A 27,290-nucleotide genomic window follows, 5' to 3' on the forward strand; every position below is an offset into this window, starting at 1 on the left:
TGAATTCGCTTAAGACCTAAAAATCCTCTATTCACATGTGGCTCACCTGGACTTTGGACTAGGGTAGGGTAAAGTCAGGGCAAACAGTGCAGACATTTGTGTTCAGACATACAGCTCATTTGGGTAAATTCTGGATAAATACAGAGTTACAGTGCATATGTGAAAGGGGCTTCAGACAATCAAAGACAAAATGAAACATTACAGAGTAGGTTATTGAGTAGTGCGAAGACTGACCAGCCATCATGGCCACCAGGCTGGCTTTATAGATGTTGGTAAAGGTACCCAGCTCTCCAATTGCTAGGATTGTCTTCATGTGGGCATCACCACAGGCCTCTCGAAACTGATGGATCTCATCATACATGGCTGTAGAGGGGGACAGGAAACACTCACTGAACATATTTTATCCATGATCAAAACATGACCAACTGAACAAAAGTTCACTCCATGAACACAACTGGACTGTGAACCTGCTAGAATTAATAAAAATATTGATGCATCTTTCAATACACAGAGCAACTGTTCTAACTGAATCAAAAAAAAATGTTAAAGATCTAAGTAGTATTTGGTTTATTCCAATTATCCAATTGTGTCAACTCACTCAGGATTCATAATTTTTCCCAGACACGTATACAGATGTTTTACCAGAAAATTCACATAAAAACTTCTTTTAAATTTGTGGTGCATTGCAAAATCCTATAGCTTCACACTTTTTAGTCATGAATTACTGAAGTTTGGCCCTCTGAGCTAAATAAATAAAATTTTGATCTTTGATCGGGTTGAAATTTGTCCTGGATATCAAAGGAAGCCTAAGGATAATTACAACATGTATTCTTTTCAATAGTTGTTTGTGGACTTTTATATCAATTACATCAGTATTACATTAGTTTATTTACAAAGATTTTCTAAAATAAAATCTCCACTAGTTTTCACTTTTTTGCAGCCAATGTGGATTCTTTGATATCAATTCAATTAATATTGTTCTAACACATTTATAAGTTATTTGGTCCTGCATAAAACAAAACAAAACATAACAAAAAAACGAGTCCCACAAATCAAGTCCCACTGCCCAATAAAGCTTCAGGGCTGATACACCCCAATTTTCAAATGGTGTGTTTTAATCCAAAGCAGATGGGTCTTGCGAACAGCAAGCCATTCTGCCTTTTCTGGTCAAATGGTCACAGTGTACCTTCCCACTGTCCTGCGAGGGCAAGCTTTCGGTTAATGACAATGTCGATCTCAGAGGCACCATGAGCCACTGCCATGCGGACTTCCTGCAGACGGGTCTCCAGTGGTGTCTGACCTGCTGGAAACCCAGTGGCAACTGGAACAGGAGAACACACTGTCAGTGAACCACAGGTACAAATCTTATTTATCTTCTATAGGGACACTACACATACAGTTGATTTATCTGGACAGGAATAGAGTATCGTGAGTCCTATCACCAGTTTCACAGTGAGCACAAATGGCCATAAATAAAAATATTAACTCACCCCTTTGACTACTTTAAACAGATATGTATAGGGATTTAGTAGTGTCGTTGACTGATTCAAAATTCCAAATTATTTGAATTCAACATATAGTGCAATAAATGAGCATAGAAGCTGCACTCTATTGGTTGAAACCTGGCTACTGCAATTGAATTTTGCCATTAACTGATCTGTAGGCAAGTGTCATGTACTGCATGCACAATTATTTGGCAAATTGTATCCGTCAGGATTTATCTTATTGTTGAACAAATAAGATGCTCTCAGTCAATCCAAAATATTACTGAATCTTGAACTTAAATGTTTAACAAAGGAAATGCGAGATTTGTGTGCAGAGTTATTTGTTAACTAAAATACAAAAAGATTGTGTCCAAAATTACTTGCTTATTCTCAATTTTTACATTGACAAAAACAAATAGGTGACTCAAAATGATGGCTAAATAACATTTTTGACCTGTATTTTTGATCTGTTACCAATATTGCCTCCCTTGTTTAAAACAACTGCCAGGAGACTTCTATCCATAGTCTGTCAGTTTCTTGATCTGTTCAAGATCAACTTTTGCTGAAGCAGCAACCACAGCCCCCCAAATGCTATTCAAAAAGGTGTATTGTCTTCCCTGATTTTAAATGTCACATTTGAGAGGGGCCCACAGCTCAAATGTGGTTTCATTGCACTAACAAGGGAAACCGTAACCCTAATGTCTGAGAGCGCACCTGAATGCATTGTCAGTTACAGAATGACCGGCTGAACTGAGAAAATAAGAGCAAGCGTGCTCATTTCAAAGCCAGTCCCAGAGTTATGTGTTACTGGAAGCATCACCTTTCACCAGTGCAACCGTTTCTTAAAGGGAGCAACCAGACGCTAGGGCTGGGCATTGTTAAGAACCTCACGATCAACACTGAGGAAGCGAGCTGGATCATGGGAGCTCTCTGTCTCTGTCTCTCTCTGTCTCTCTCTGTCTCTCTCTCTCTCTCTCTCTCTCTCTCTCTCTCTCATTCAAAACAAAACGTTTCCTTGTCCAGTGGTCTACTCAGAAGACTTTAAATTGTAAATGGATTTGGTAAATGGACAAGTATTTCTATAGCATCCCACACAAAGCGCTTTACAAGATTTGTCACATTCAGCCATTCACACACTCATTCTTACCTGAGGCAACAGGCAGGCTGGAGTTGGCTGCTTTTAGTGTAATGATGGCCTCGCCCACACAAGATGGATACACACACACTGCTGCTGTAGTCACTCCTGACAAAAAACACAGCACAAGCATGAGACCAGAGAACAGAAAATATAGTGATTAACTGGTCTGTGTCGCCCTCTGCAGGTTGAGTTCAAGCCTGAACAGGCAGGCTTATTGTGTTGTTCAACAGACAAATCACTGACAAGCACAACCTGTTCAATCATCTGACTGCAAACTGATTGTCTCTATGTTTGTTCTTTACCTGCCTTACTTTTTCTTGATGATGTTTCCAGGTTCCCAGATTTATGCTATTACAACCATGATTCCAAGAGAGTAGGGATTCAGTGTAAAAAAAAAAAAACCCAAACATAATGTGAGATTTTTTCAAAAAATCAAAAACTGAATCAAGACTCTACATTTAATGTTTTATCCAGTCAACTTTGTTGATTTTTGTTCAAATATGCTTATGACAGCACGACATCAAGTTGGCAACCGAGACTAAAAAGGACTGGGAGAGGTAAATGGGATAATCTGGTCAAATGTGATAGTATCATGATTTGAAAGGGACATCCTCAAAAGGCTCAGTCGTTAAAAGCGAAGGTGGGGCAAGGTTCAGTTCTTCCGAATTATGGAGGCTAGCCACTCCCTCTAACTCCAATTTTGGAATGTAATTCATTAATTCTCTGTTTACATGCATTGAATTTAGATCTGGTTAAACTAATCACTTAATGTGCCTTCTACTATGTTCTTTAAAAGCATCTTACCTTGTGCCTTCAGTTGTCAGGCATTTTATGCGATTTATATGTACATCTACCTGCCCCTCCATAAATTGTATTAAATCAGAGTCCTGTAAGATTTGGAGGTGTGCCAACTAGATAATGTATGTACTAATACTTGTTTATTTGTTAATCATTGTACAATAGTGTGATGGGGAAATATCTGACAAAACAATGCCATCATATATACAGCTAGTTATATCTGGTAGCACAGAAGTTAAGACTCAAAAATAATCTAGATAAGAATAAAGATGATGAGTAACATGAGCATTCTTTTTTAAGTGCAATGTGACTCCTCCATGCGTCACAAAAAAAAAGAAGGTCCCTCATAAACTGTAGTATTATCTTTCAAGTTTGAGAGTGAGGTGTTTTCGACCCTGATCAGCTATTAGGTTTCAGATCTAGAATGCAGTTAAAATCATCCTCCAACATTTTTATTACTGGAAGGGTGAGAGTATGAACTGGAAATTGAAGAAAATTCTCTAATGTCCCTTATTAATTTGATATGCTGTTCTTGCATATGAAACCTAACAATTGTAGATGTAACATTGGTATGTATGTGGGGTGAAATCTTGAACATGAGTTCTGTCTTGTGACAGATGTATTCAAGAAGCTGTGAAACTATTGCTGGTGAGTAACTCCTACCCAGCCAAGTCAGGACATCAAACTGGAGAAGATTTCACAGAGACCCATTGCTCAAGGCTGTAACCCAGCCAACACAAACAGGTCAAGGAGGAGGAACTGGACTGATCATCTCACAGAGACGCTGCATTAATGCCGCAGCGGCAGTTCGTCAATTCTCCACCGTTGGTCATTCACACAGAGCGAAGCTCCGCTGGAGTAAAAACAAACCACCATGTAATTCACACAGAAAGCTGCGCTGCAGCTCCTAAAGAAACGTGACAGTACATCATGATGATGACGTTGGTATGTTTCCCAGGTGTCCTGTCAATCTAAACTCGTGGACCGTTTATAATGGGTAGTGATTGAGAACCCAGCCCCATAAACATCCTGGAAAGTGATAGAGTTACTTTTTTTGTGCTAAATTACATTATTACATAATCGCCATCAGTAAACAGGTTGCTGCGTGACTCTGTCACTTGCGGGGACAGAGGCTGTTGTCTGGGGGAAAGTTCACGGAAGTCTTGGTTGGGAGGGCTGACCATCGCGGTAATTTCTAACAACACAACCACTTGAGTAAGTTAAAGTTTTTTTTGGGTGACAGACACTGTTTTTTGGGCAGAAATGTGACAAAGAGTGGGTAGGACAGTCGGTAGGACAGTCAGGAGGACAGACGCTGCTCCGCCTACAACTGCGGTACTTTTTTCCTCACGTAAGTTACCAACGACATTTACAGTTACTACATTACTTTTGTTTGGTCATCTAATGTTAAATTAATCGTTAGATTAGTTGACTAATCAAAAAAAAATAATCGCTAGATTTATCATTTGAAAAATAATTGTTTGGGACAGCTCTAATCCTGAATGACTTCAACATCCACCCAGAGAGGCTGCACTCATCTGAATTCATGAACTTCTTCTCCGCATTTGACCTCACACTCTCCCCCTCTCCACCCATCCAACTTGATCTTGTCTTCACAAGGTCAAATCAATTTCAAATCAATGTTAATATAGCCCAAAATCACCATCACACTGCCTCAACGGGCTTTACAATCTGTACAGTGAACAACATCCTCTGTCCTTAGACCCTCAATGTGAGTGAAGACAAACTTGCCATGTTGATGGAAAAAAATGATCCTTTAACAGGGTAAAAGAAAAATGATGAAAGAAACCTCAGGAAGAGCCACAGAGGAAGAATGCCTCTTTCAGGACAAACAAACATGCAATAGATGTCACGTACAGAAAAAGAGCAGCAAATCACAGTTTACAAGTTACACTGACAGAATGTCCGATACAAATTATATGTTAAGTGTGTGGATCCAGGAGACAACTGAGCAGGACGAGCCATCACCAAGTGGTGCCCAAGCCACACGACTTCCACCCTGGTGACCTGGAGGGCAGGCCAGGCCACACAAGATAATGTTGTTGGGGCAGCCGGTTCATTTCAGCCTCATACAAAATCAGTGATAACCACATGATAATAATAATATTAAAACAAACAGAGCTCTGGTATCGGAATAGTATCAGTATCGGCAGATATCCAAATTGAGGTATCGGGATCGGATTGGAAGTGAAAAAATGTACATTGTGCAATCCTAACCAGGACTGGTGGTGGTGTCAGATCTAGAACAGCATTTGCCATCTTTTCCTTGCTCTATAAGCATTAGATGCAGCCATCCATTTCTCTCTTTGTTTATTTTTCTCCCTCTGTGGCAGTTCATCTGACTTCACATATGGATTATTTCCCTGTCGTTTTCTTCTCTGATAGCTTTCTTTTCTTTTAGCAAGGTACACCTTTCTTGCTGCAGGGTCAGGGTTTGGTAAAATAGATTAAAACAGTATATAAAATGACAAATTACAAATGAATATATAATTACCACAGTGAAATTAAATGGTTTTTTTTCTCATGTATCTCATGATATTACACAAAAAACAAACGTAAATTGTCATCTCTTAAATATCTGGAAAAAATAAAAAATAAAGGACAAAAACTGCCTATCTAGGCTATATATTTATCATTAAAACACAACAATTTTAATCCAATTTGAGAAAGATTAAACAGCTTACTGTCTCCAAGGGTTCTTGGCAAACTGTTGGATGATGCAACTTCCTGTCTTTTACTCGATTTCAGAATAAAAGTCCCAAAGTGGTAATGGGTGGTTCTTGATGGTCACACTACGATATGACTCTATAAAAGCAAGGAATCTCTGTCTGTCTTTGTGTGTGTGTGTGTGTGTGTGTGTGTGAGTGCGTGCGTGCGTGCATGTCTCAAATATCTCTGCAGATCAGCAGATCAGGATCAGACTAACCTGAGATTTTCACCATGGCTGCAGCTTGGGTTAAGGGTGTGGAACATCAGATTTGTTTGGACTACAATGATACCATTAATAAATGATTTCACAAAAGATTTAACAATTACGCTAGCATTGTCAACCATAGCCACCATAGTCATGTGTGTACCAGCGCCAATCACTGCACACCATAGCCACTGCAGAGCCCATCCCCACGGCATACCTTAAGAAACAAGCAGATTTATACCTGCAGGTGCGCTAGCTGGACTGGGATTAACTGACTGTTGTGGATATAATGAGACTAAACAAGTCTGGACCGAGACTGTTCAGGTCTGAGGAGATCCGGATTTGTGACATATAGCGTGTTTGGAGTGTATAGGTAGTGTGTTATATAGTGTTTGGAGTAGTGTGTTTACTGTGTAGTGTAGTTGTTTTTTTTTTGTTTTGTGAGTCAAAATAATGAGGAGACGGATGAATGTTGAACAGGCAGGGAGGAGGTGAGAGGGACCTGAGCCTGAGGCATCGCCTGCATTTAAATGTAAATAGTTACAGATAACTCAAAAACTCATGCACAAATTTAGCAAACAACAATTTATATTTGCATTATAAGTAATAAAAATGCTTTGTTAAACATATCTGTGGTTTCCACAGTAAAAAAAAAAATCTTTATCTTACTTGGATTTTATGTTTTTTGTGATTTTAGGTCCATTGTGTTAATACAGTGAGTCAAAATGAAAAAATAACTGTACAGTCACACATGTGAGGTTGTGCTGAAAATAATGACACCAAACAAGGCAAGGTAAATCGTTTTTACGGTGAAATATAATGGTGAAATCAAAAGTCGTCAAGAACAGCCAATTATATGGCTGACGTCACACCTTCAAACATAGCCTCATTTGGCCATCCATGAAAAAGCTACTTAACCTCCCACTTTTCTATAGGAATACATACTTCTTACGGGCAAAGCACTAGTTTTATAAAATTGACATCATCGGACAAAGTTTGCTTGAACATTATAATAGAACTATAATCTACAAATGCTTTGAAAATGTGTACAGGACTACAAAACACTTTGGAAATCTAGCCAAATAGGAAATACATTTGAACAGATTTAGGGTAATTTTAAAGACATTTTCGAAACAACAATTAAGGCTGGACAGTCACACCACATGATATGTTGATGCTTTAAAGAGCACAATTGCCAACTACTAACTGTTTTTGAAAGGTTAATGTAGGTGTATATACAATCACATGGCAGCAACTCAATGCATTTAGGCATGTAGACATGGTCAAGACGATCTGTTGCAGTTCAAACCGAGCATCAGAATGGGGAAGAAATTTGATTTAAGTGACTTTGAACGTGGCATGGTTGTTGGTGCCAGACGGGCTGGTCTGAGTATTTCAGGAACTGCTGATCTCCTGGGATTTTCACGCACAACCATCTCTAGGATTTACAGAGAATGGTCCGAAAAAGAGAAAATATCCAGTGAGCGGCAGTTCTGTGGGCGAAAATGCCTTGTTGATGCCAGAGGTCAGAGGAGAATGGCCAGACTGGTTTGAGCTGATAGAAAGGCAACAGTAACTCAAATAACCACTCGTTACAACCAAGGTATGCAGAAGAGCATCTCTGAACGCACAACACGTCGAACCTTGAGGCAGATGGGCTACAGCAGCAGACGACCACACCGGGTGCCACTCCTGTCAGCTAAGAACAGGAAACTGAGGCTACAATTCGCACAGGCTCACCGAAATTGGACAATAGAAGATTGGAAAAACGTTGCCTGGTCTGATGAGTCTCGATTTCAGCTGCGACATTCGGATGGTAGGGCCAGAATTTGGCATCAACAACATGATAGCATGGATCCATCCTGCCTTGTATCAACGGTTCAGGCTGGTGGTGGTGGTGAAATGGTGTGGGGGATATTTTCTTGGCATTCTTTGGGCCCCTTAGTACCAATTGAGCATCACTGCAACACCACAGCCTACCTGAGTATTGTTGCTGACCATGTCCATCCCTTTATGACCACAGTGTACCCATCTTCTGATGGCTACTTCCAGCAGGATAACGCGCCATGTCATAAAGCTCGAATCATCTCAGACTGGTTTCTTGAACATGACAATGAGTTCACTGTACTCAAATGGCTTCCACAGTCACCAGTTCTCAATCCAATAGAGCACCTTTGGGATGTGGTGGAAGAGGAGATTCGCAACATGGATGTGCAGCCGACAAATCTGCAGCAACTGTGTGATGCTATCATGTCAGTATGGACCAAAGTCTCTGAGGAATGTTTCCAGTACCTTGTTGAATCTATGCCACGAAGGATTAAGGCAGTTCTGAAGGCAAAAGGGGGTCCAACCCAGTACTAGCAAGGTGTGCCTAATAAAGTGGCCGGTGAGTGTACATGTTGGAGATATATTGCATATGTGTGGTTTCTTTTTATGCATTTAATCCTTTTTTTACTGTGAAAAACTGAGTAGGACAAAACATTTAGGCATCATGTCACTGACCCTTATAACACCATATTAATTTCTGATCATGCACCTCAAGGGATGGAGCATCTCGTTGAGAAAGTGGATAATGTGAGGTCACTATGGCGTTTGAATTCTGAACTCCTTGCAGACCCTCCTCAAATAGATGATTGCATAAATCTAAATAAGACTTCAGATATCTCCGCTGCCACTTTATTGGAGACCCTCAAAGCTCACATTTGGGGCTAAATCATCCCCTATATGAATAATGAGAAAAAACACAAAAAAAATAGAACTGCAAACAGTTATGAATGGGGGCCAAGTATGGGCACAGAATAGTGCCATAAATCACGTGCAATAAACATTTGCATGTTTTTTCCCCCAAGCGCTTTTCCATGCACTAGCTAGCTTTTTTTTATCCTACATCTCTGCCCCCTGGCGCAATATTATGGCCTGCCAGGAAAAAAACAGCTTGAGCATGTACAGAGCCCTGCTTGCACGCACGTGCGCAGACTGCTCACTCACGAAAGCCTCCTCTCCTCGCTTGGAAAACTTTCCCCCTGCTCGCGCAAGTGATTTTCTTTTTTTTTAGCGGGCAGTTTTTGTCAGTAAGGGGGCGAGCCTGGGGGCATGCCAATCACCACTGTATCCCCGAAAACTGTTTCGTTCATATTCTCGATCTAAGCTACTTCTTTCTCCCTGAAAATTATAAACGTAATATTAAAAAAAAGAAAAATAAATACAACGTAATAATAATATTAATAATAATAATAATAATAATAGAAGGCCTGTAGTTAATGATAGGCGTCAGCAACTCTCGATATGAGAGCAGCACAGGTGCGTCATTATGCGCGGTCATTATGACCGCTTATGGTAAAACATATCATATTTTCTTTGTCTTTTATGTACCTAATATAAAAAATATTCTAGATTGAAATACAATCAAAGTTATTGCACATATACATTTGAAAACGGTCAAAATGACCGTCTTGGCCTCTCTCGTGCTGGCAAACATTCACTTGGACTCTGCTAGCTGCTCCGGGCAGCTGAGTCGGCTGTATATATGCAAAGCCTCCAAGCCAAGAAATTATAATTGAGAATGTGCTACCTGCTCTAATAGCCTATGAACACAGGTCTTATTACAGGCTATACAGGCTATAATATCCTTAATGTAAACTTTACTCGGTAGGCCTTGTGAGGAAAAATTTGATTTATTTGTGACTAAAATATGACGATGAGGACCCCAACAATTGGCCTTGCTTTCATTCACAAACTACGTTGAAACTGCATCTTTAACAGCCCAATTTTCAAAAAATCCCCTGAACCCTGTTAAAAAAGGGGGGCAGTGATGCCGGTATCTGACCACTTTTTTCCAGTAATGATTAATCTAACACATTAATATTTCCAAATCAGTAATTAGATTAAAGTTACTTATTCAAGTCACTGTGCGTTACTATTATTTTTGTCATTCTCCTTAGTAAAAAAATACATTTTTGCTTTCTTCTCGCGTCTCAGGGAGTGATGTCACGTCTGCGACAAGTCACGTTTTCAGCACGAGGACAACTCACGTGTAACACCACGCAGTGACACAAACACAAACAACAATGGAGGGAGGAGAGAGATGCGCGTTCTCTAGCTCTAAATACAGTCATTATTTTGAGTTTGTCAGCTAAAGATGAGAATATTAACGTTGTTGTACACTCTGTGCTGGTAACAAAGTAGTATCAAGCTTCAAATTAGTTTAAAGGAGTAATCAGTAATCAGATTACTTTTTCAAGGTAACTGAGGCAACACTGTCTGCAGGGCTAAAGCCCCAGATGTTTTGCACTCCTAGCGACGCAACTGCATAAGCCTATGTCCAGATGCAGATGTGTGTCAGTATAGTAGGGTATTTCTCTATATGGGAGACGCTTTTAATTAATTCTCAACAAATCTCAGCAAAGATTTAAAAATATAATATAATCAACTCATTATTACTGTTTTAAAGAGTTTTAGAGAGAAAGAGCATGCAAGATCTGGAGTACACATTCATTTAAGTTTACTAGCGATTGAAATTACGTGTGTTGCTCCGGCCACAGACTGTAGCCATACAGGCTCCAGCTCTTTCCTTGGGTCAGTCCAAGCTTTCAGTGGTCAGGCTTGAACAGCTGTGTCCAGACGGGCTGGGTTAAGAAAAAAAAAAAAAAGGTGAAAGGTAAAAAGGCAGTGAGTGCTGTCAGAAAACACAGCTACATGTTTCCAAACATAAATCAGCATTTCACTAAGAACATGCAGCCAAGCAGCGATTCGGATCAAAAATATCAATAACCTCGAAACTGACCCGGCTTCTAATTAAGGCCGGCTTTTATATACTCAAATTTGTATCCAGACCTGGTCCAGTAGGAGACAGCGTCGCAGACTGGGTTCAGTATTGGAGTGTACGCTGCTGACCAAATTGCAATTCTCTTATAGCATTAAAGAGGATGGGACAAGTGACCGCAAATAAACTACTCGTTCATGCATTAAAACAGGACCAGGCACTGAGATTTCATATATGCTGTTGTTTAGCCCAATCAGGGGAAAAACATACAGTTCATGCAGTAAATAGGGCAACGATTAGCCACTAAAGGTCTACAGAACAAAAGAAGACTTAGGTAAAGATGGCCATGGACACTCTTTTTAAGAGACACAAGATTGATGTGCAGATTAAGAAATAATGTAAAATGATGAGCTCACTTTCGTATCTAAGAAAAACATAGCTTGGGTCTACACTACAGGTCTTCTATCTTTAAGAGTGTTAATTATTATAATAATAATAATAATTACAATTATAATTAATTAATTAATTAATATTATTACCATTATTATTATCATTATTATTATTGTTATTATTATTATTATTATTATTATTATTATTATTATTATTATTATTATTATTATTATCATCATCATCATCAGGTTTGACCAGATCCCAAGGGAGGCTGGGGACATTGAGTCCAAATGGACCATGTTCTCCACTTCCATTGTTGACGCAGCTGTTTTCGGAGCTGTGGCTGTAAGGTCTCCAGTGCCTGTCGTGGTGGCAATCCCCAAACCCGGTGGTGGACACCGGAAGTAAGGGATGCTGTCAAGCTGAAGTAGGAGTCCAATCGAGCATAGCTGGCTCGGGGGACTCCTGAAGCAGCTGACGGGTACTGGCAGGCCAAGCGTGCTGCGGCACGGGCAGTCGTGGAAGCAAAAACTTGGGTGTGGGAAAAGTTCGGGGAGGCCATGGAGGAGGACTACCGGTCAGCCTCAAGGAAATTCTGGCAAACCATCCAGCGCCTCAGAAGGGGGAAGCAGCCCTCCACCAACACTGTTTACAGTGGAGGTGGGGAGCTGGTGACCTCAACTGGGGATATCATCGGGCAGTGGATGGAATACTTCGAGGATCTCCTCAATCCCACTGACATGCCTGCCACAGAGGAAGCAGGAGCTGGGGAGAGGTGGATTTATTCATCACCCAAGCCAAAGTCACTGAGGAAGTTGGGAAGCTCCTCAATGGCAAAGTACCGGGGGTGGATGGGATCCGCCCTGAGTACCTCAAGTCTCTGGATGTTGTGGGACTGTCTTGGCTGACACGTCTCTGCAGCATCGCGTGGCAGTCGGGGACAGTGCCTCTGAACTGGCAGACCGGGGTGGTGGTCCCTCTATTCAAAAAGGTGTACCGGAAGGTGTGTTCCAGCTATCGGGGGATCACACTCCTCAGCCTCCCTGGGAAAGTCTACTCCAGGGTACTGGAGAGGAGAATTAGGCCAATAGTCGAACCTCAGATTCAGGAGGAACAATGCGGTTTTCGTCCTGGCCGTGGAACACTGGACCAGCTCTATACCCTCTGCAGGGTGCTTGGGGGTTCATGGGAGTTTGCCCAATCAGTCCACATGTGTTTTGTGGACTTGGAGAAGGCATTCGACCGTGTCCCTCGCGGCATTCTGTGGGAGGTGCTCCGGGAGTTTGGGGTCGGAGGCCCTCTGCTAAGGGCTGTACGGTCCCTGTACGACCGGAGCAGGAGTCTGGTTCACATTGCCGGCAGTAAGTCAGAACTGTTCCCGGTGCATATTGGACTCCGGCAGGGCTGCCCTTTGTCACCGGTTCTGTTCATTATTTTTTATGGACAGAATTTCTAGGCGCAGTCAGGGGCCAGAGGGGGTCTGGTTCGGGAGCCACAGGATTTCATCTCTGCTTTTTGCGGACGATGTTGTCTTGTTGGCTCCGTCAAGCCAGGACCTCCAGCATGTTGCAGGGCGGTTTGCTGGAGGTGAGGCTGAGGCCATGGTTCTCGACCGGAAAAAGGTGGCTTTCTCCCTTCAGGTTGGGGGAGAGTTCTTGCCTCAAGTGGAGGAGTTCAAGTATCTTGGGGTCTTGTCCACAAGTGAGGGAAGGATGGGGCATGAGAGTGACAGGCGGATCAGTGCAGCGGCGGCAGTAATGTGGTTGTTGTATTGGTCTGTCGAGGTGAAGAGAGAGCTGAGCCGAAAGGCGATTTACCGGTCAATCTACGTTCCTACCCTCACCTATGGTCATGACCGAAAGAATAAGATCCCGGATACAAGCGGCTGAAATGAATTTCCTCCGCAGGGTGGCGGGGCACTCCCCTAGAGATAGGGTGTGGAGCTCTGTCACCCGGGAGGAGCTTGGAGTAGAGCCGCTGCTCCTCCACATCGAGAGGAGCCAGCTGACGTGGCTCGGGCATCTCTATCGGATGCCCCCTGGAAGCCTTCCTCAGGAGGTGTTCCTGGCATGCCCCACCGGGGTGAGACCCAGAGGAAGGCCCAGGACACGCTGGAGTGACTATGTCACTCGGCTGGCCACATCTCAATCTCTTAACACAGCTGCCAAAAGAGAGGGGCAGTCTTTCAAGCTTAATGTTTTGTAACTGGGCATGCCACATGCGTATTGTGTCAAAGTGGCTGAGGCATTTTTGTGACTCAAGACAGGGGATCAATGGCACTTCACCTCTTTGTCTTTAATCAGCCTAGTCACAAATGAAACATCTTGTTTCAAACTGAGGTTAGAAAGGGTACATATATGGTGAACACAATCATAAAATAAAATGGGGAAAAAACAGTAAGGTTTAGCCAAACAAAGGGTCCTTTATACACCCCATTACACAAAACAAAGCCTTTCCCTCTGGATTGGCAACAAATATTTCAATGCTGGTACGATCATGGTATTCTTGGGGTTGTCTTTGAGACTAAAAAAATATTATAAATTGAACATCTTAAAGCCAAATATGGCATAGCTTCTAGATATTTTTATGGCTTTCTTCAGGTCAGTCTTCATTTTCCTGAAACTCAGCCAATAGCCTCTGCTTTTGATGAATTTGTGTGAGTTTTTTTAATGTCAAAATCTTATATTGCACGGCTATGGAAAATTACAGTCCATCAGTTCATTCAACATCAACAGAATCAAAAGCATACAGATCTGGGACCTAGAGACCAAGTTTGAAGAGGAGGCATGGCTTGTATTGGGTATTGCCTCCTGCAGCAGAATCATGAGGAAGAATATTGCAATAGGCCATCAGGACAGGATCTTTCACAGATTGCTGCACACACCCCAATCCTTTTATACTTTCTATCCTGGGATCTCTCCCTCTTGTGTCAAGTGCAAGAAAGAGTTTGGGCCTTACATACAATACATCTGGATCTGCCTTCTGATATTGAAATTCTAGGTAAATGTCTCACAGGAAAATTAACTACATTTTTGGTAAGAAAATAGCAATAAATTCTGGTTTGTTTCTGTTGGCCATATGAGATGAAGGGTTCTCTTTGACAACTGTCCCACAAAGAATGTTGAATAAGCCTCTTCTGTTAGCAACGATATGCATTTTATTGCAATGGATTAAGCCCAGACCTCTAACTGTTCACCAGTAGTATGGAGAAACTGTCAAAGTTCTGCAGATGGAGGCTCTAACCTGAGTTTTCAAGGGGAATGCGAGGGTTTTTTAATAAGTTAGTATCACCCTTTCTAAACATCTCCCAAACTGAACAACAGACCTAGTTTGCAGGGGGCATTGCAATGCCCACTGGCATCCAACCATCAGCCCTATGATTGATTTACTGATTGATTAATTTATAAGTGTCAAACACCATGGTTGGTGCCCAGCCCTCATGGGCTTATTAGACACTAGTCATATTCATCAAATAATAATTTCACAGTTACATCCAGGATAGCCATGTGACATAATACAGAACACATCATAGCATAACTAAACCATTAAAAATATGGATACAAATACAAATGGATTGTCATATAGGATACAAAATACTATGCCGCAGATACTAGGCTTTTTCTATAAATTTTGCCAAAGCAAAAACATAATTTTCAAACAGCCAGGACAGAATCTCCCCTTCATATTTCCAAAATATATCAGGAGTTTTAACCTGGATTGATTCAAAAAGGGAGTTCCTTAAATCACAGTATAAAGGACAGTAAAAAAAACAAAATGAAATTCATCTTCCACAATCTGTAAATCACAAAATTCACACAAACGTAAATGTTCAGGTGTACCTTTAAATCAACCCACTTATACTGCCAGAGGTAAGGTACTGGTTCTTAAGTGAGCACAGAGGGACCTCTGCCTTCTCTTTAAATTAAAAAAAACACAAGGTTCTGTAACATAGTCATTCTTAAACTGAACATAATTTCTAAGCTTTAGCTTCTTCCATATATCCTGTTTCCACTGATCTTCATATATCCTAAATAATCTTTGTCTGATGACATTTATATTGCATTGCAAATTATTTTGAAACATTATATGCAAGTCAGAGGCAGACAGTATTATTGAAACCCTTCTAGACCAGGGATGATGCTTTGCTCTGTCCCAATTAAAGATTTTCCTAGTTAGCCTGTCCTCTGGCAGACTGACAAGACGGTTCCACAATCTCATCATTTCACATCTTTGTTTTACAATACACGGATCCCATCCTGCGTCCCCTTCCACAGCTACTTTTGCTGCATATTTATGCACACCAAGAAAACACCTCAAAGCACGATTCTGAACAGAGTTAGAATCAAAAACCTCTTCAAAGCCCCAAACCCTGTAGCATAAAACAAAACTGAGTCAACCAAAGATTTATAAAGTTGTGTAAATGTAGAAAAACCCAGGTCCGTACATAATTTCATTTTACTCAACACAGAACCTAATGCTCTTCCAGCAGACTCTGCTAGTATTTTCCTTCCCTCTGAAAACTTAATATTTTCATCAAAAACAAAACTGATATATTTATAATGACAGGTATATTTAAAGGCACATGGCCAAACTGAAATATATGATCACACTGTAATTCGCTGTTCTTCCTAAAATGGAACAACTTGTGTTTTTTTTTCGCTATTAATGGTAAGACGCCATTTACTACACCAAGAGCTCATAATATTCAATATTTTGTAAATTAACTTCATTTTCTGCCATCAAAACAATGTCATCTGCTTAAAGCAGAATACTTCGATTCATATTCTCTATTGGAACACCCAGATTAACCTGCATAATTTCCTGAGCTAGATCATTTACAGTGGGTATGGAAAGTATTCAGACCCCTTTAAATTTTTCACTCTGTTTCATTGCAGCCATTTGCTAAAATCGAAAAAGTTCATTTTATTTCTCATTAATGTACACTCAGCCCCCCATCTTGACAGAAAAAAAAAACAAATGTAGAAATTTTTGCAAATTTATTAAAAAAAGAAAAACTGAAATATCACATGGCCACAAGTATTCAGACCCTTTGCTGTGACACTCATATTTAACTCACATGCTGTCCATTTCTTCTGATCCTCCTTGAGATGGTTCTGCTCCTTCATTGGAGTCCAGCTGTGTTTAATTAAACTGATTGGACTTGATTAGGAAAGGCACACACCTGTCTATATAAGACCTTACAGCTCACAGTGTATGTCAGAGCAAATGACAATCATAAGGTCGAAGGAACTGCCCAAGGAGCTCAGAGACAGAATTGTGGCAAGGCACAGATCTGGCAAAGGTTACAAAAGAATTTCTGTGGCACTCAAGGTTTCTCAGAGCACAGTGGCCTCCATAATCCTTAAATGGAAGAAGTTTGGGACAACCAGAACTCTTCCTAGACCTGGCAGTCCAGCCAAACTGAGCAATCGTGGGAGAGGAGCCTTGGTGAGAGAGGTAAAGAAGAACCCAAAGATCACTGTGGCTGAGCTCCAGAGATGCAGTAGGGAGATGGGAGAAAGTTCCACAAAGTCACCTATCGCTGCAGCCCCTCCACCAGTCAGGGCTTTATGGCAGAGTGGCCCGATGGAAGCCTCTCCTCAGTGCAAGACATATGAAAGCCCGTGTTGAGTTTGCCAAAAAACACATGACTATGAGAAATAAGATTCTCTGGTCTGATGAGACCAAGATTGAACTTTTTGGCGTTAAGTTTTTAAGAAAACCAGGCACTGCTCATCACCTTTCTAATATAATCCCAACAGTGAAACATGGTGGTGGCAGCATCATGCTGTGGGGGTGTTTTTCAGCTGCAGGGACGGGACGACTGGTTGCAACTGAAGGAAAGATGAATGTGGCCAAGTACAGAGATATCCTGAAAGAAAACCTCTTCCAGAGTGCTCAGGACCCTAGACTAGGCCAAAGGTTCACCTCACAACAAGACAATGACCGTAAGCACACAGCTAAAATAACAAAGGAGTGGCTTCAGAACAATTCTGTGACGATTCTTGACTGGCCCAGCCAGAGCCCTGACCTAAACCCAATTGAGCATCTCTGGAGAGACCTGAAAATGGCTGTCCACCAATGTTCACCATCCAACCTGACAGAACTGGAGAGGATCTGCAAGGAAGAATGGCAGAGGATCCCCAAATCCAGGTGTGAAAAACATTCCCAAGAAGACTCATAGCTGTACTTGCTCAAAAGGGTGCTTCTACTCAATACTGAGCAAAGGGTCTGAATACTTGTGACCATGTGATATATCAGTTTTTCTTTTTTTAATAAATTTGCAAAAATTTCTACATTTCTGTTTTTTTTTTCTGTCAAGATGGGGTGCTGAGTGTATATTAAATAATCATAAAATGAACTTTTTCGATTTTAGCAAATGGCTGCAATGAAACAAAGAGTGAAAAATTTAAAGGGGTCTGAATACTTTCCATACCCACTGTATATAAAAAGCAAATAAAGAAGAGGAAGTAAGTCTCCCTGCTTCACCGAGAAAGGCATTGGGAACCAGTCCGTTCTCAAATTATTTATTTGTACACAAGCAATGGGGTCTCTATAAAGGGTTTTTATAGTATTATAGATTTTCCATTGATACCAGATGAAAGTAATTTAAACAGCAGAAGATTTCAGTGAACACAATCAAATGCCTTTTTGAAGTCAACAAAGCAAGAAAAAGTACTTTTACCCTTGTCCAAACGAGCTCTCACCACAGATGATAACACAGAGATATGGTCAATACAGGCCCTGTTTTTCCTAAAACCGTTCTGTTCATCTACCAACCCTCCATAGGATTCCAAAAAGTATTAAATCTATTGTTAAGGATTCCTGAGTAAATTTTGTAGACTGTGCTGATCAAACTAATCCCTAGATAATTTAATGGGACTCTAGGGTCATCTTCTATAGATTTTGGGATGGGTTTGATAATTGATCTATTCCACTCAGATGGGATAATACCATTTTGAAAACATGTGTGACACAAACAATGTAGGACATTACACAAGTTAGGGTTTTTAAGTACCTCAATAGGGAGGTCTTCAATGCCTACAGCTTTATTTTCTTTGGCTTTATCTAGCACTCATCTAATGTAATCTCACTGTTCAGTATATCATTTTGATAGTATATAGTATTCATCCCAGTTAAAATCTCCAGTTTTACTCTACAAATTTCTTCTAAGAAATGGTCATCAAATAGAGTGGAATTACTATAGGCAAATAAGTCACTGTAATCGTTTTTCCCACTTTTTTAATATTTGACCTGACTCAAAAGAAGATCCACCGCTTTCGATTAAAACCTCCATGGGTATTAACATTTTCTTTTTTGGTCCTAACTTATGTATTTCCCTCCAGAATTGCTGAGGGTTACCAGTTTGTAATTGTTCTAACTTGAGGGCTTGACCTCCATTAAACCTCCTTTTAAAAGAACCTAAGCTTTCTATCAAAGTTAACCTGGCATTGCTTGAATTCACGATGCAGGGCCTTCCTCTTCCAGGGTCACATTTAAGAAATGTTCTCTCTGCAGAACACAACTTTGACGATGACTCATTTAAATCATTATTCTAATATGGTTGTTTAGCTCTGTAATATTTCTTTGTATAACCCTTTTTTTTTTTTACAGGACAATATCTCGCCATCTCATCATGCAAAAAATTACAGAGATTGGTGTGACTCTGGTCCATCTATTCCTGATTTCCCTGTACAATCTGTAATTGACCTATTACCTCCAGTAGGGCCCTGCGACACCTCTCAGAAGAGAGAAAATCACCAGGATAATTCCTATTTTGTCTTTTTGCATGCTGTGGACAGTCAACATTATTCTGAGTATTAAATACCTCTCCCACATGAAAAGGTAAACACAGAACTGAATGGTCAGGGAGTCTACTATGATCACCGATTAAGTTAAAACTTTCTGGACCAGCTATGTCAATAAGCTCAGAAGGGGTGTAAACATTAAATCCAAGGCATGATTTCATATCAGCATGAGATGTCATTATATAATCAACAACTGTTTTGCCCCTTACAGAAATGGAAGTTAAGTTATCATTTTTGGGGATTTGACCTCCGATTAAGTATAAAACATTTAGAGTCCTTCAAAAATTCTATAAAAAGGTACGACCACGCTTATATACATTCGTGTCCAAAACTATTCAAGGAGAAATATCTTCTCCTTCCACATAGGCCTTTAGATCCCCAATTCGGCTATTAACATCACCACAGATAGAAACTGAATCCACCTTGACGGTAATAGTATATAGAAATGCCAATAAATGGCCAAAATAGAGATCCGCGTTCCTGCCCCAGATAGATAATTCTGGGAACAGGTAACATGAAATTAAAATGAATGAATATTGCGCTTCTCTATGCACAAAGCGTAAACAAAATATTCCATCAAATGTTTTATCAACAATATCAAGTGAATACCGTTCCAACACAGCATTTTTAACCAAGAATCCCACTCCACCAGAGGTTTTAACAGCTATCTTGTGGGCAATACGATTATGTCCAAACCAGTTTGACAGCGTCTACCCATTAACGATCCAATGGGCTAACAGAAACTGTTCATTAACAAACCTGGCGGGCTGGGCAAGCCCCACCCAATGAGCACCGTCAGCTGACAATCCCTCTCTCACCGCATGCCGAGGCAGGTGCGTCCGCTTCAACAATGCGACCATTAGCTGCCAAGTAAAAGTCCTTCCCGACTGCAGTTTCACGGATCAAAGTTCTAAAGTTCAGATCCATCAGTCATTCGGCATGTGATTTCGCTGATGACACATAGACTTTATTGAAGCTGTGGTTATCTTTAAGCTTTGATTTTCTGCACAACACGGTCACTTTCTCCTGAACCGAGCTCAGCTCCACTTTAACAAGCCCCAGTTGGTTTCCACGCGCCCGAACCCACTCCAAAGCAACGGGACAGAGCACAGTGTCACATCCAAGGCCAAGGCTCCGACAGGTCATTCACTTTAGCCATTAAATCCTCTCCTTCTGATTGAGGAAGCCCCACAATGACCAGGGAGACATCTGGATCAAAGCTCTTCTTCTTCGCCTCTTTCTCAGTTATTTTTGGCTCCATCTTTTCCATTCCTGCACACAGCATTCCCACCTCAGTGTCCACATTTGTCTTCATGTCTTTTGTCCTTCTCTATCTCTTTCAGGACAACATTGTGATTTTCAGCCATCATCTTCTCCATCAATCCCCGCAACTTATCAACTCTAGAGTTTACTTGCGTTTCCATGCTATCAATTCTAGAATTGACTTGCCAATCTGTCAATCTGCATGTGGTCCAGTCTTGAATTAATCACTTTCAGTTCTTTCATTGCCACGGTTTCTGGAGCTTCGCCGTTGTTTATCTTGTTTATCGTGATCCCCCATAATTTTGTCCAAAATGAGGCACTTCATGCCACAAGGCGAAGGTGTAAACTTTACAGTCCTAGTAAAGGTCAACTCTGACTGATAAATTACGAGTTTTTGTGAAAGTTTGTTCAAAGGTTTGAGAGCATCAACACGCCAACATGGTCAAGCGGCCATCTTCTATGAATGTTTTAGGCATTTGGTCTAAAATGCGACAACGTGTCAACAAACACAATTTTTAGTAATTATTTTTGATAACTTGCACATTTGTTGGTCAAACGAGAGACCATAGTGACTATAGTAATAGTAGTTTTCCATATAAAATATCATAACTATGGAACTATGTTGGTTGTGAACTGCCAGTGAAAAGCTTACAGGACATCGTAATGGGACTAGTTTTATACATTACATGTTATTTAATGTTTTACTGCTGTGAACACCTGCATTACAGTTTTGACTAGTCCAAACCATAACTTGTGGGTTGTGAGGACTTCACAGGCTGAAGAAATAAATACAATGTTTCAGCCTCTATCAATAAAGCTGTTGTTATGCAGGTTAAGCGGTTGTCTATTTTATCCTTAAACCTAGCATTTAGGAGGTGCTTTTGATGACATTTCAGAATATCAAGGCATATATCATCTATCCCTGTAAAGCCTAAAAAAAAAATGTGAAGTAATTCTAAAAATGAAAAAAAAGTGGACTTTGAAAATTTGAATGAGCACAGCTCCCAGGCCCCACCTTCTTCCTCTCTGCTGCGCTGCAGCCCTGCCTTCAAAGCCCCTCCCCACAGAGGAGCCTGCTGTGAACAAGCAGGCTTGTAACCGGTAACAGTGGAAGCAGATAACCAAGATGGTGCATTCAAAATAACAACAACATAAGCCACAATTGCACTCTTTGTGACCAACTTCTAAATGCAGACTGCAGGGAACAGGTATCAAAACACCAACCCTCCAATTAATGGATAACCTCTCTACCTCCTATGCCACAGCCACCCCAAAGTATGGTGCTACAAGACCTGCTGAGCTCCAAATCTTCAAGAAATGGAAGATGGAACAACAGAAAAAAAAAACAAGAGATGTTTCAAACCAAAATGGTTGGATAAGTTCAACTGGGTGCTCACTAGAAATGTGCTGCCGGCAAAAGCAACAAATGATAGCAAATCATAGTATTTATGTTTCTTTGCTGTTTTGATATAGTTTATATATGGCTATTCAAAACACACAGTATGTCCGGTGGTTGTGATATGGCAGGAATTCTGTAATATTTGCAGCCATACCCTAAGTAAAAAAAAAGCGTATCATTAGCTCAAACTGAAACGTTATTGCATCATCAAAAAGATCAAATTGACAGCATGCTCCCAAAAAAATAAAAAAATCTTTGAATTTCATAATCATCATGTGACTGGCATCTGTAGCAAACCTTTGTTGTGCATATCCATCTTCTTAAGCAGGTCGTACCGGATAGGCTGGATGGCTTTCAGACATAGCCTATGAATGTTGGACGGAGTATCGTCTCCAGCCAGTGTTGTCAGGTCAATACATGTGACAGCCTTCAGCAGCCAGGCTGCCTGCAGGGAAAACAAAGAAATGGCCTCCAACATCAGAGTGAATATTTGTACTTTGTCTCCATCTTAAGAGCTTAATCTCACTGCATTGAGATGCTTTGCCAAACAAACAGCACAGACATTAGGGAGACATCAGTTTTGTTTTTTGATAGAAGGTAAGGGTTAGTATCTGTGAGGCTGGTAGATACATTGACATACTGAGATAATATAAAATTGTCAACTAATCTTATCAAACAATTACATTCTTAATTTTCTGGATCAGAAAAAACAGACATTACTATGTAATATTATTATTATTATTATTATTATTATTATTATTATTATTATTATTATTATTATTATTATTATCATCATCATCATCATCATCATCATCATCATCATCATCATCATCATCATCGTCATAATAATAATAGTAGACATAAAAGTATCTAAGTTGAACAGGCAAGTTATCGTGTCCTAGTATGTATAGTCTAACACAAACTGGATGCAGTTGAAAGGAGAACTCTACCTGCCACTGTTTCTTGGGGATCTTTTGTCCTTGGATGTGCTGAGCTCTCTTCAGGACAGCCTGTGTGTTCACTCTCACTTTTGATACCCATTCCAGGTCTGGCATCCATGAGAAAGAAATGTTGAAAAAAAATCAAAAATCGTTAAGTTAAAAAAAGAAAAAAAGAATAATTAAAATAACAATAAATTGTAAAGATATACCCATTGCAATTTTCTTGGTCGTTTCCTGCCAATTTCGATTTCCTCTTTTTTCTGAGAATACTTTCCTTAATGGAAATTTTAATTCTATGTTTATAATAAAACATTTACTTTTATAGAGGTTACATTTTCTCCAACACTATCCTAGGTGACAGGACCTTCTCTAACTCTCATTTAAACAAATCTGTTACTGGACAGAACTTTTTGTAAAAAAAAAACATGACCTCCTGCAGACAACAGAGCCATGGTGTTGTTATTTATCATCCTCAAAGTATAAGCACAACTTATAACCCTTGGCTAAAATGTTTTACTTTCCCCAAAAGAAAACTTTAAAGAAGGTAAAGCCTCTAAGAAACTACAATATGGTAAAAGGTCCCTCTGACCCCACAATATGTAAGGTTGCACTGACCCCAGACCAACAAAATGTAATAATTTCACCCTAGTGAGTTGTATGTAGGTTTGTGCTAAAGCATAAGTTTGTGCTAATTTTGACAAAAATCCCACAATGAATTCTTGAAATATTCTCCTTACAAGATTTGAGGTCACAGTGACCTTGACCCCCACAATGTATAAAGTTTATCCTCAAGGATGAGTGGCGCGATGTACCAAATTTGAAGAAATTCCCTTAAGGCATTCTTAAGATGTCGTGTTCACAAAATGTTAGGTTACAGTGTCCTTTGACCTTGGACCACCAAAATCTAATCAGTTCATCCTTAAGTGTATTTACATATTTGTGCCAATAATGACTGAATTTCCCCATGGGACTAAAATCCAAAATCTAATCAGTCTATCCTAAAGTCCAAGTGTGGGTTTGTGTCAACTTTGATGAAAATCCCTTAAGGCGTTCTTAAGGTATAAGTTCATGAGGCAAGAGGTTGCTGTGTCCTTTGACTTTTGAGCTAAAAGATCAAAATCAGTTCATCCTTGAGTCATAGTGGACATTTGTGCAAAGTTGGAAGAAAATTTCTCACATCACATACTTACTAATCAAGGTATATTATCAGGCAGGCTACTCCTCCCAAAATATACATGGGCCTTTACCTCATTTTTATTACCACTGGAGTCAATAAACACACATTAAAATTGTTGTCTTTCTTAAGACATTTTCCCATACATTCAAATTAATGAGTTAAACTCATGTAACAGATCATAAAATACAACTGTAGGCTGCAACAAGAAAACTGTACAGATGATGCAGCTATGCCAAAAGTCATATATATTGATATAGGATGTGGTTTTGAAATGACAGCTCCACAGCACAGATATAATTTTATTAAATGCCTGTTGCCTTGACCCCTCTCCCAGTGTGTCTCTTCGTGCCTCCTTCTAATAATAATAATAACAATAATAATAATAATAATAATAATAATAATAATACCACCGTTTTAGGGCATTTAGCAGTAACCTTTGTCCGAAGAGACTTACAGTAATTCATACATACTTTCATACCCTGATGGCGGTGGCTGCCATGCAAGGTACCGACCAGCACGTGAGGGGCAGTTTGGGGTTCAGTATCTTGCCCAAGTACACTTCGACATGCAGACCAGGGGAATCGAACCAGCGATTTTCAAATAAAAAGACGCTGGCTCTTCCCCTGAGCCACAGCAGCAAGGGGAGAAGAGAAGGAATCAGTGCACTGGCTGTCTCTCATTGTGCTAAGTTGAGCTATACATGTGGTAGCTAATTTATTCTCCAAGAGGCACAAAAACTTGAATGTTCCAGTTTTGTCAACGTTAGTCAGCTGAGCAAGGAGAGATGGACTGTCATGAGATCCAAATTAAACTGTCAGTGTCAGACCACCAGCCAGTTGTTAACAGTTTGTTGTCCGTATGAATAGAGCAGTGAACGTGATATTAATATTGTAACAGAAATAATGCCACAAATTCTATTATGGGTAAAAGCTTCAAACTAAATGCAGCCTCTTATTTAACTTACTAATTTCACTTGTACTGGTACATATTTACATACGGCCAAAATTCTGACAGCATACTTACACTGTACTGTGTAACTATCTTAGAGTTTACTGAGCCGCTGAGAATCGAAATGTTACTAGCATTTCGATTCTCAGCGGGTCAGTAACCTCTAAAATGTTACTTATTAAACTGCCAGTAGTTAAAAATCAGTCAGTTTTCTTTACGGTTCAACTGTTTCTAAAAAAAAAAAAACAGTTTACACAATGCCACGGTGCAAAGGGAAAATAAATGAATAAAATGTCAGATAAAGTTTGCAAAATAATAAAGTTACTCTTAACTCGCAGTAGAACGGTGACGACCACACGTGTCTATAAGGAACTGACATGACAACAGAGTCATTTTCTTCTACTTACCAAGCTTCGTTCCTGGGTTCCTTGCGGCCATTTTTTTAAAGTGAGGTAATAAGCGTTTTTTAGTACGCAGATGTTTTAAATAAAAGCAGCCACCGCTGACCAGAAGGACCTGGTCAGTATTCCAGTTGTCGGCTACAACCACTTCGTGTGCTTCTTCTTCTTCTTCTTCTTCTAGTCGTTGCCCTTGTTCTTCTTTTCCTTATTCTAATAAGATTCCGGTATGCGGTACACTGTATAGCGTCTGCTGCCCTCCACAGTCCTGGAGTAGCTGTTTAACCTTTATTTTTAGATGCCCAGTTAGAGATATGTAGCTTTTTTACGCCAAAATAACATCTTCACGTTCATTTGGATGGGACAGTGACAGGGACAGGATGAATTGTGTCTCAGTCTCTCCTCCACCCTATGGCCTGTTTCTACAGCAGGAGTCAGAATACAGAATACTATTTCTGTTATTAACAAATAATACTACAATGCATACACCATATTTTTAAAACATTTTTTCAACAGTTTCTAAACTTTTGTCAATATAAATGACTTATTTAATGTAAACCATGCACTGCGCTACCAAATGCAGTCCCTGAATAAGTTTGCACTTTCATTTGCTGCACAGTGCCTGTTGATTTATAATGCAATGCAGAACAACTACTGGCTCTGCATTTTCCTCCTTTAACTTTCTTTATACCAGTGTTACTAGTTCGGTTTTTTTTGTTGTTGTTGTTGTTGTTTTTGTTTTGTTTTTTGCCAGTCATGGATGGGGTTCCATCAGTGGTAATGCTTACCAGTCTCTTTGAAGGCAAATCAGCCAGCTCAATAGCTTCACACATCTGCTGAAATATATTCTTAGATTTGGTACAGTAATGCATTGGAAACAAACTCACAAACCCAGATGAAAATGGCTAGCTGTGCATTTTCAGTCTGAGATTTTCACCACAGAGTATGCAGTGAAACTTTGGGCTTTGTCCTGAAACTGTTTATGAATGTCACTTGATAACTCAATAATCTGCTCTGCCACTGTATTAGCCAATAGAGAGATATTGTTAAACAAGCCCTGCTTGTCTGGACATAGAATATCAGTGACTTGCAAAATGCAGTAATTCAGAAACAGCCCTTCAGTAAATGGCTTTCCTGCTTTGGAAACAGCAAGTTTTTTCTTGTATATTAGGCCGATAGCATTTCCACTGGACTCCACAGAAAGATCTGGTAATATCTTGAAAGTTTGTCTGTCTGTGTTCTCCATCCATCTTTCTATTCCATTTAGAAAGAGAAAGCTCTGTTTGCATCACAAACTGCACAGACATGTGCATCAACTTTTTTCAAAAAAATTATTAATCCATGGCCCAGATTACATTGTATTTTTTGACATCATGTTTTACTGCTTTACAGTATGTATCATCAGTGAGACAGTAGAATCATAGTGTAACAAACATGTTTCCCTCAAGATATAGGTTTTCAAGTGACAGCATCATAATGACATAATGATTTTTGTTTAGCACCTACATTTTGAAATTATCACCTAATTATTACTGAACTGGGATTTGTATTAACGACAGTGGTGTTGCACTCAAAAACTGAGTGTGTTGCTTTAATCATATTGTTGCTTTGATCAAAATTAATTTTGACCACTGGAAATTAGTTTCAGGGGAAAATGTAGACATAAAAGACATATAGGAAATAAACAGAAATAAACAGATCTGACAGCTCTCTGAATAACTGTTGCTGTACTAACAATTAGGCTGGTGGTCCTATGATGACCATCTGCTACCATCTACTGCCCCCATTTTCACACACAGTCTGCAGTTAGGCCCCAATTGTTTAGTGCACACATGAATGCCGGTGATGT

The 27,290-nt window shown here is 40.0% G+C and overlaps 1 protein-coding gene across 1 annotated transcript in view; it reads right to left on the reverse strand.

Moving 5' to 3' along the window:
• Window positions 1-25,646, reverse strand: part of dera (deoxyribose-phosphate aldolase (putative)) — a 45,032-nt gene extending 19,386 nt beyond the window's left edge. The window contains exons 1-6 of the mRNA XM_037122000.1: window positions 25,451-25,646; window positions 22,928-23,025; window positions 22,275-22,422; window positions 2,632-2,727; window positions 1,187-1,321; window positions 235-363 (exon numbers count right to left, since the gene is read on the reverse strand). Coding sequence (XP_036977895.1) covers window positions 235-363; window positions 1,187-1,321; window positions 2,632-2,727; window positions 22,275-22,422; window positions 22,928-23,025; window positions 25,451-25,481 — 637 coding nt within the window. The 5' untranslated portion in view covers window positions 25,482-25,646. The remainder of the gene's footprint in view (window positions 1-234; window positions 364-1,186; window positions 1,322-2,631; window positions 2,728-22,274; window positions 22,423-22,927; window positions 23,026-25,450) is intronic.
• Between the last annotated feature and the right edge of the window lie 1,644 nt (window positions 25,647-27,290).

This window comes from Acanthopagrus latus, chromosome 14 (assembly GCF_904848185.1).
Source record: "Acanthopagrus latus isolate v.2019 chromosome 14, fAcaLat1.1, whole genome shotgun sequence".
NCBI lineage: Eukaryota > Metazoa > Chordata > Actinopteri > Spariformes > Sparidae > Acanthopagrus > Acanthopagrus latus.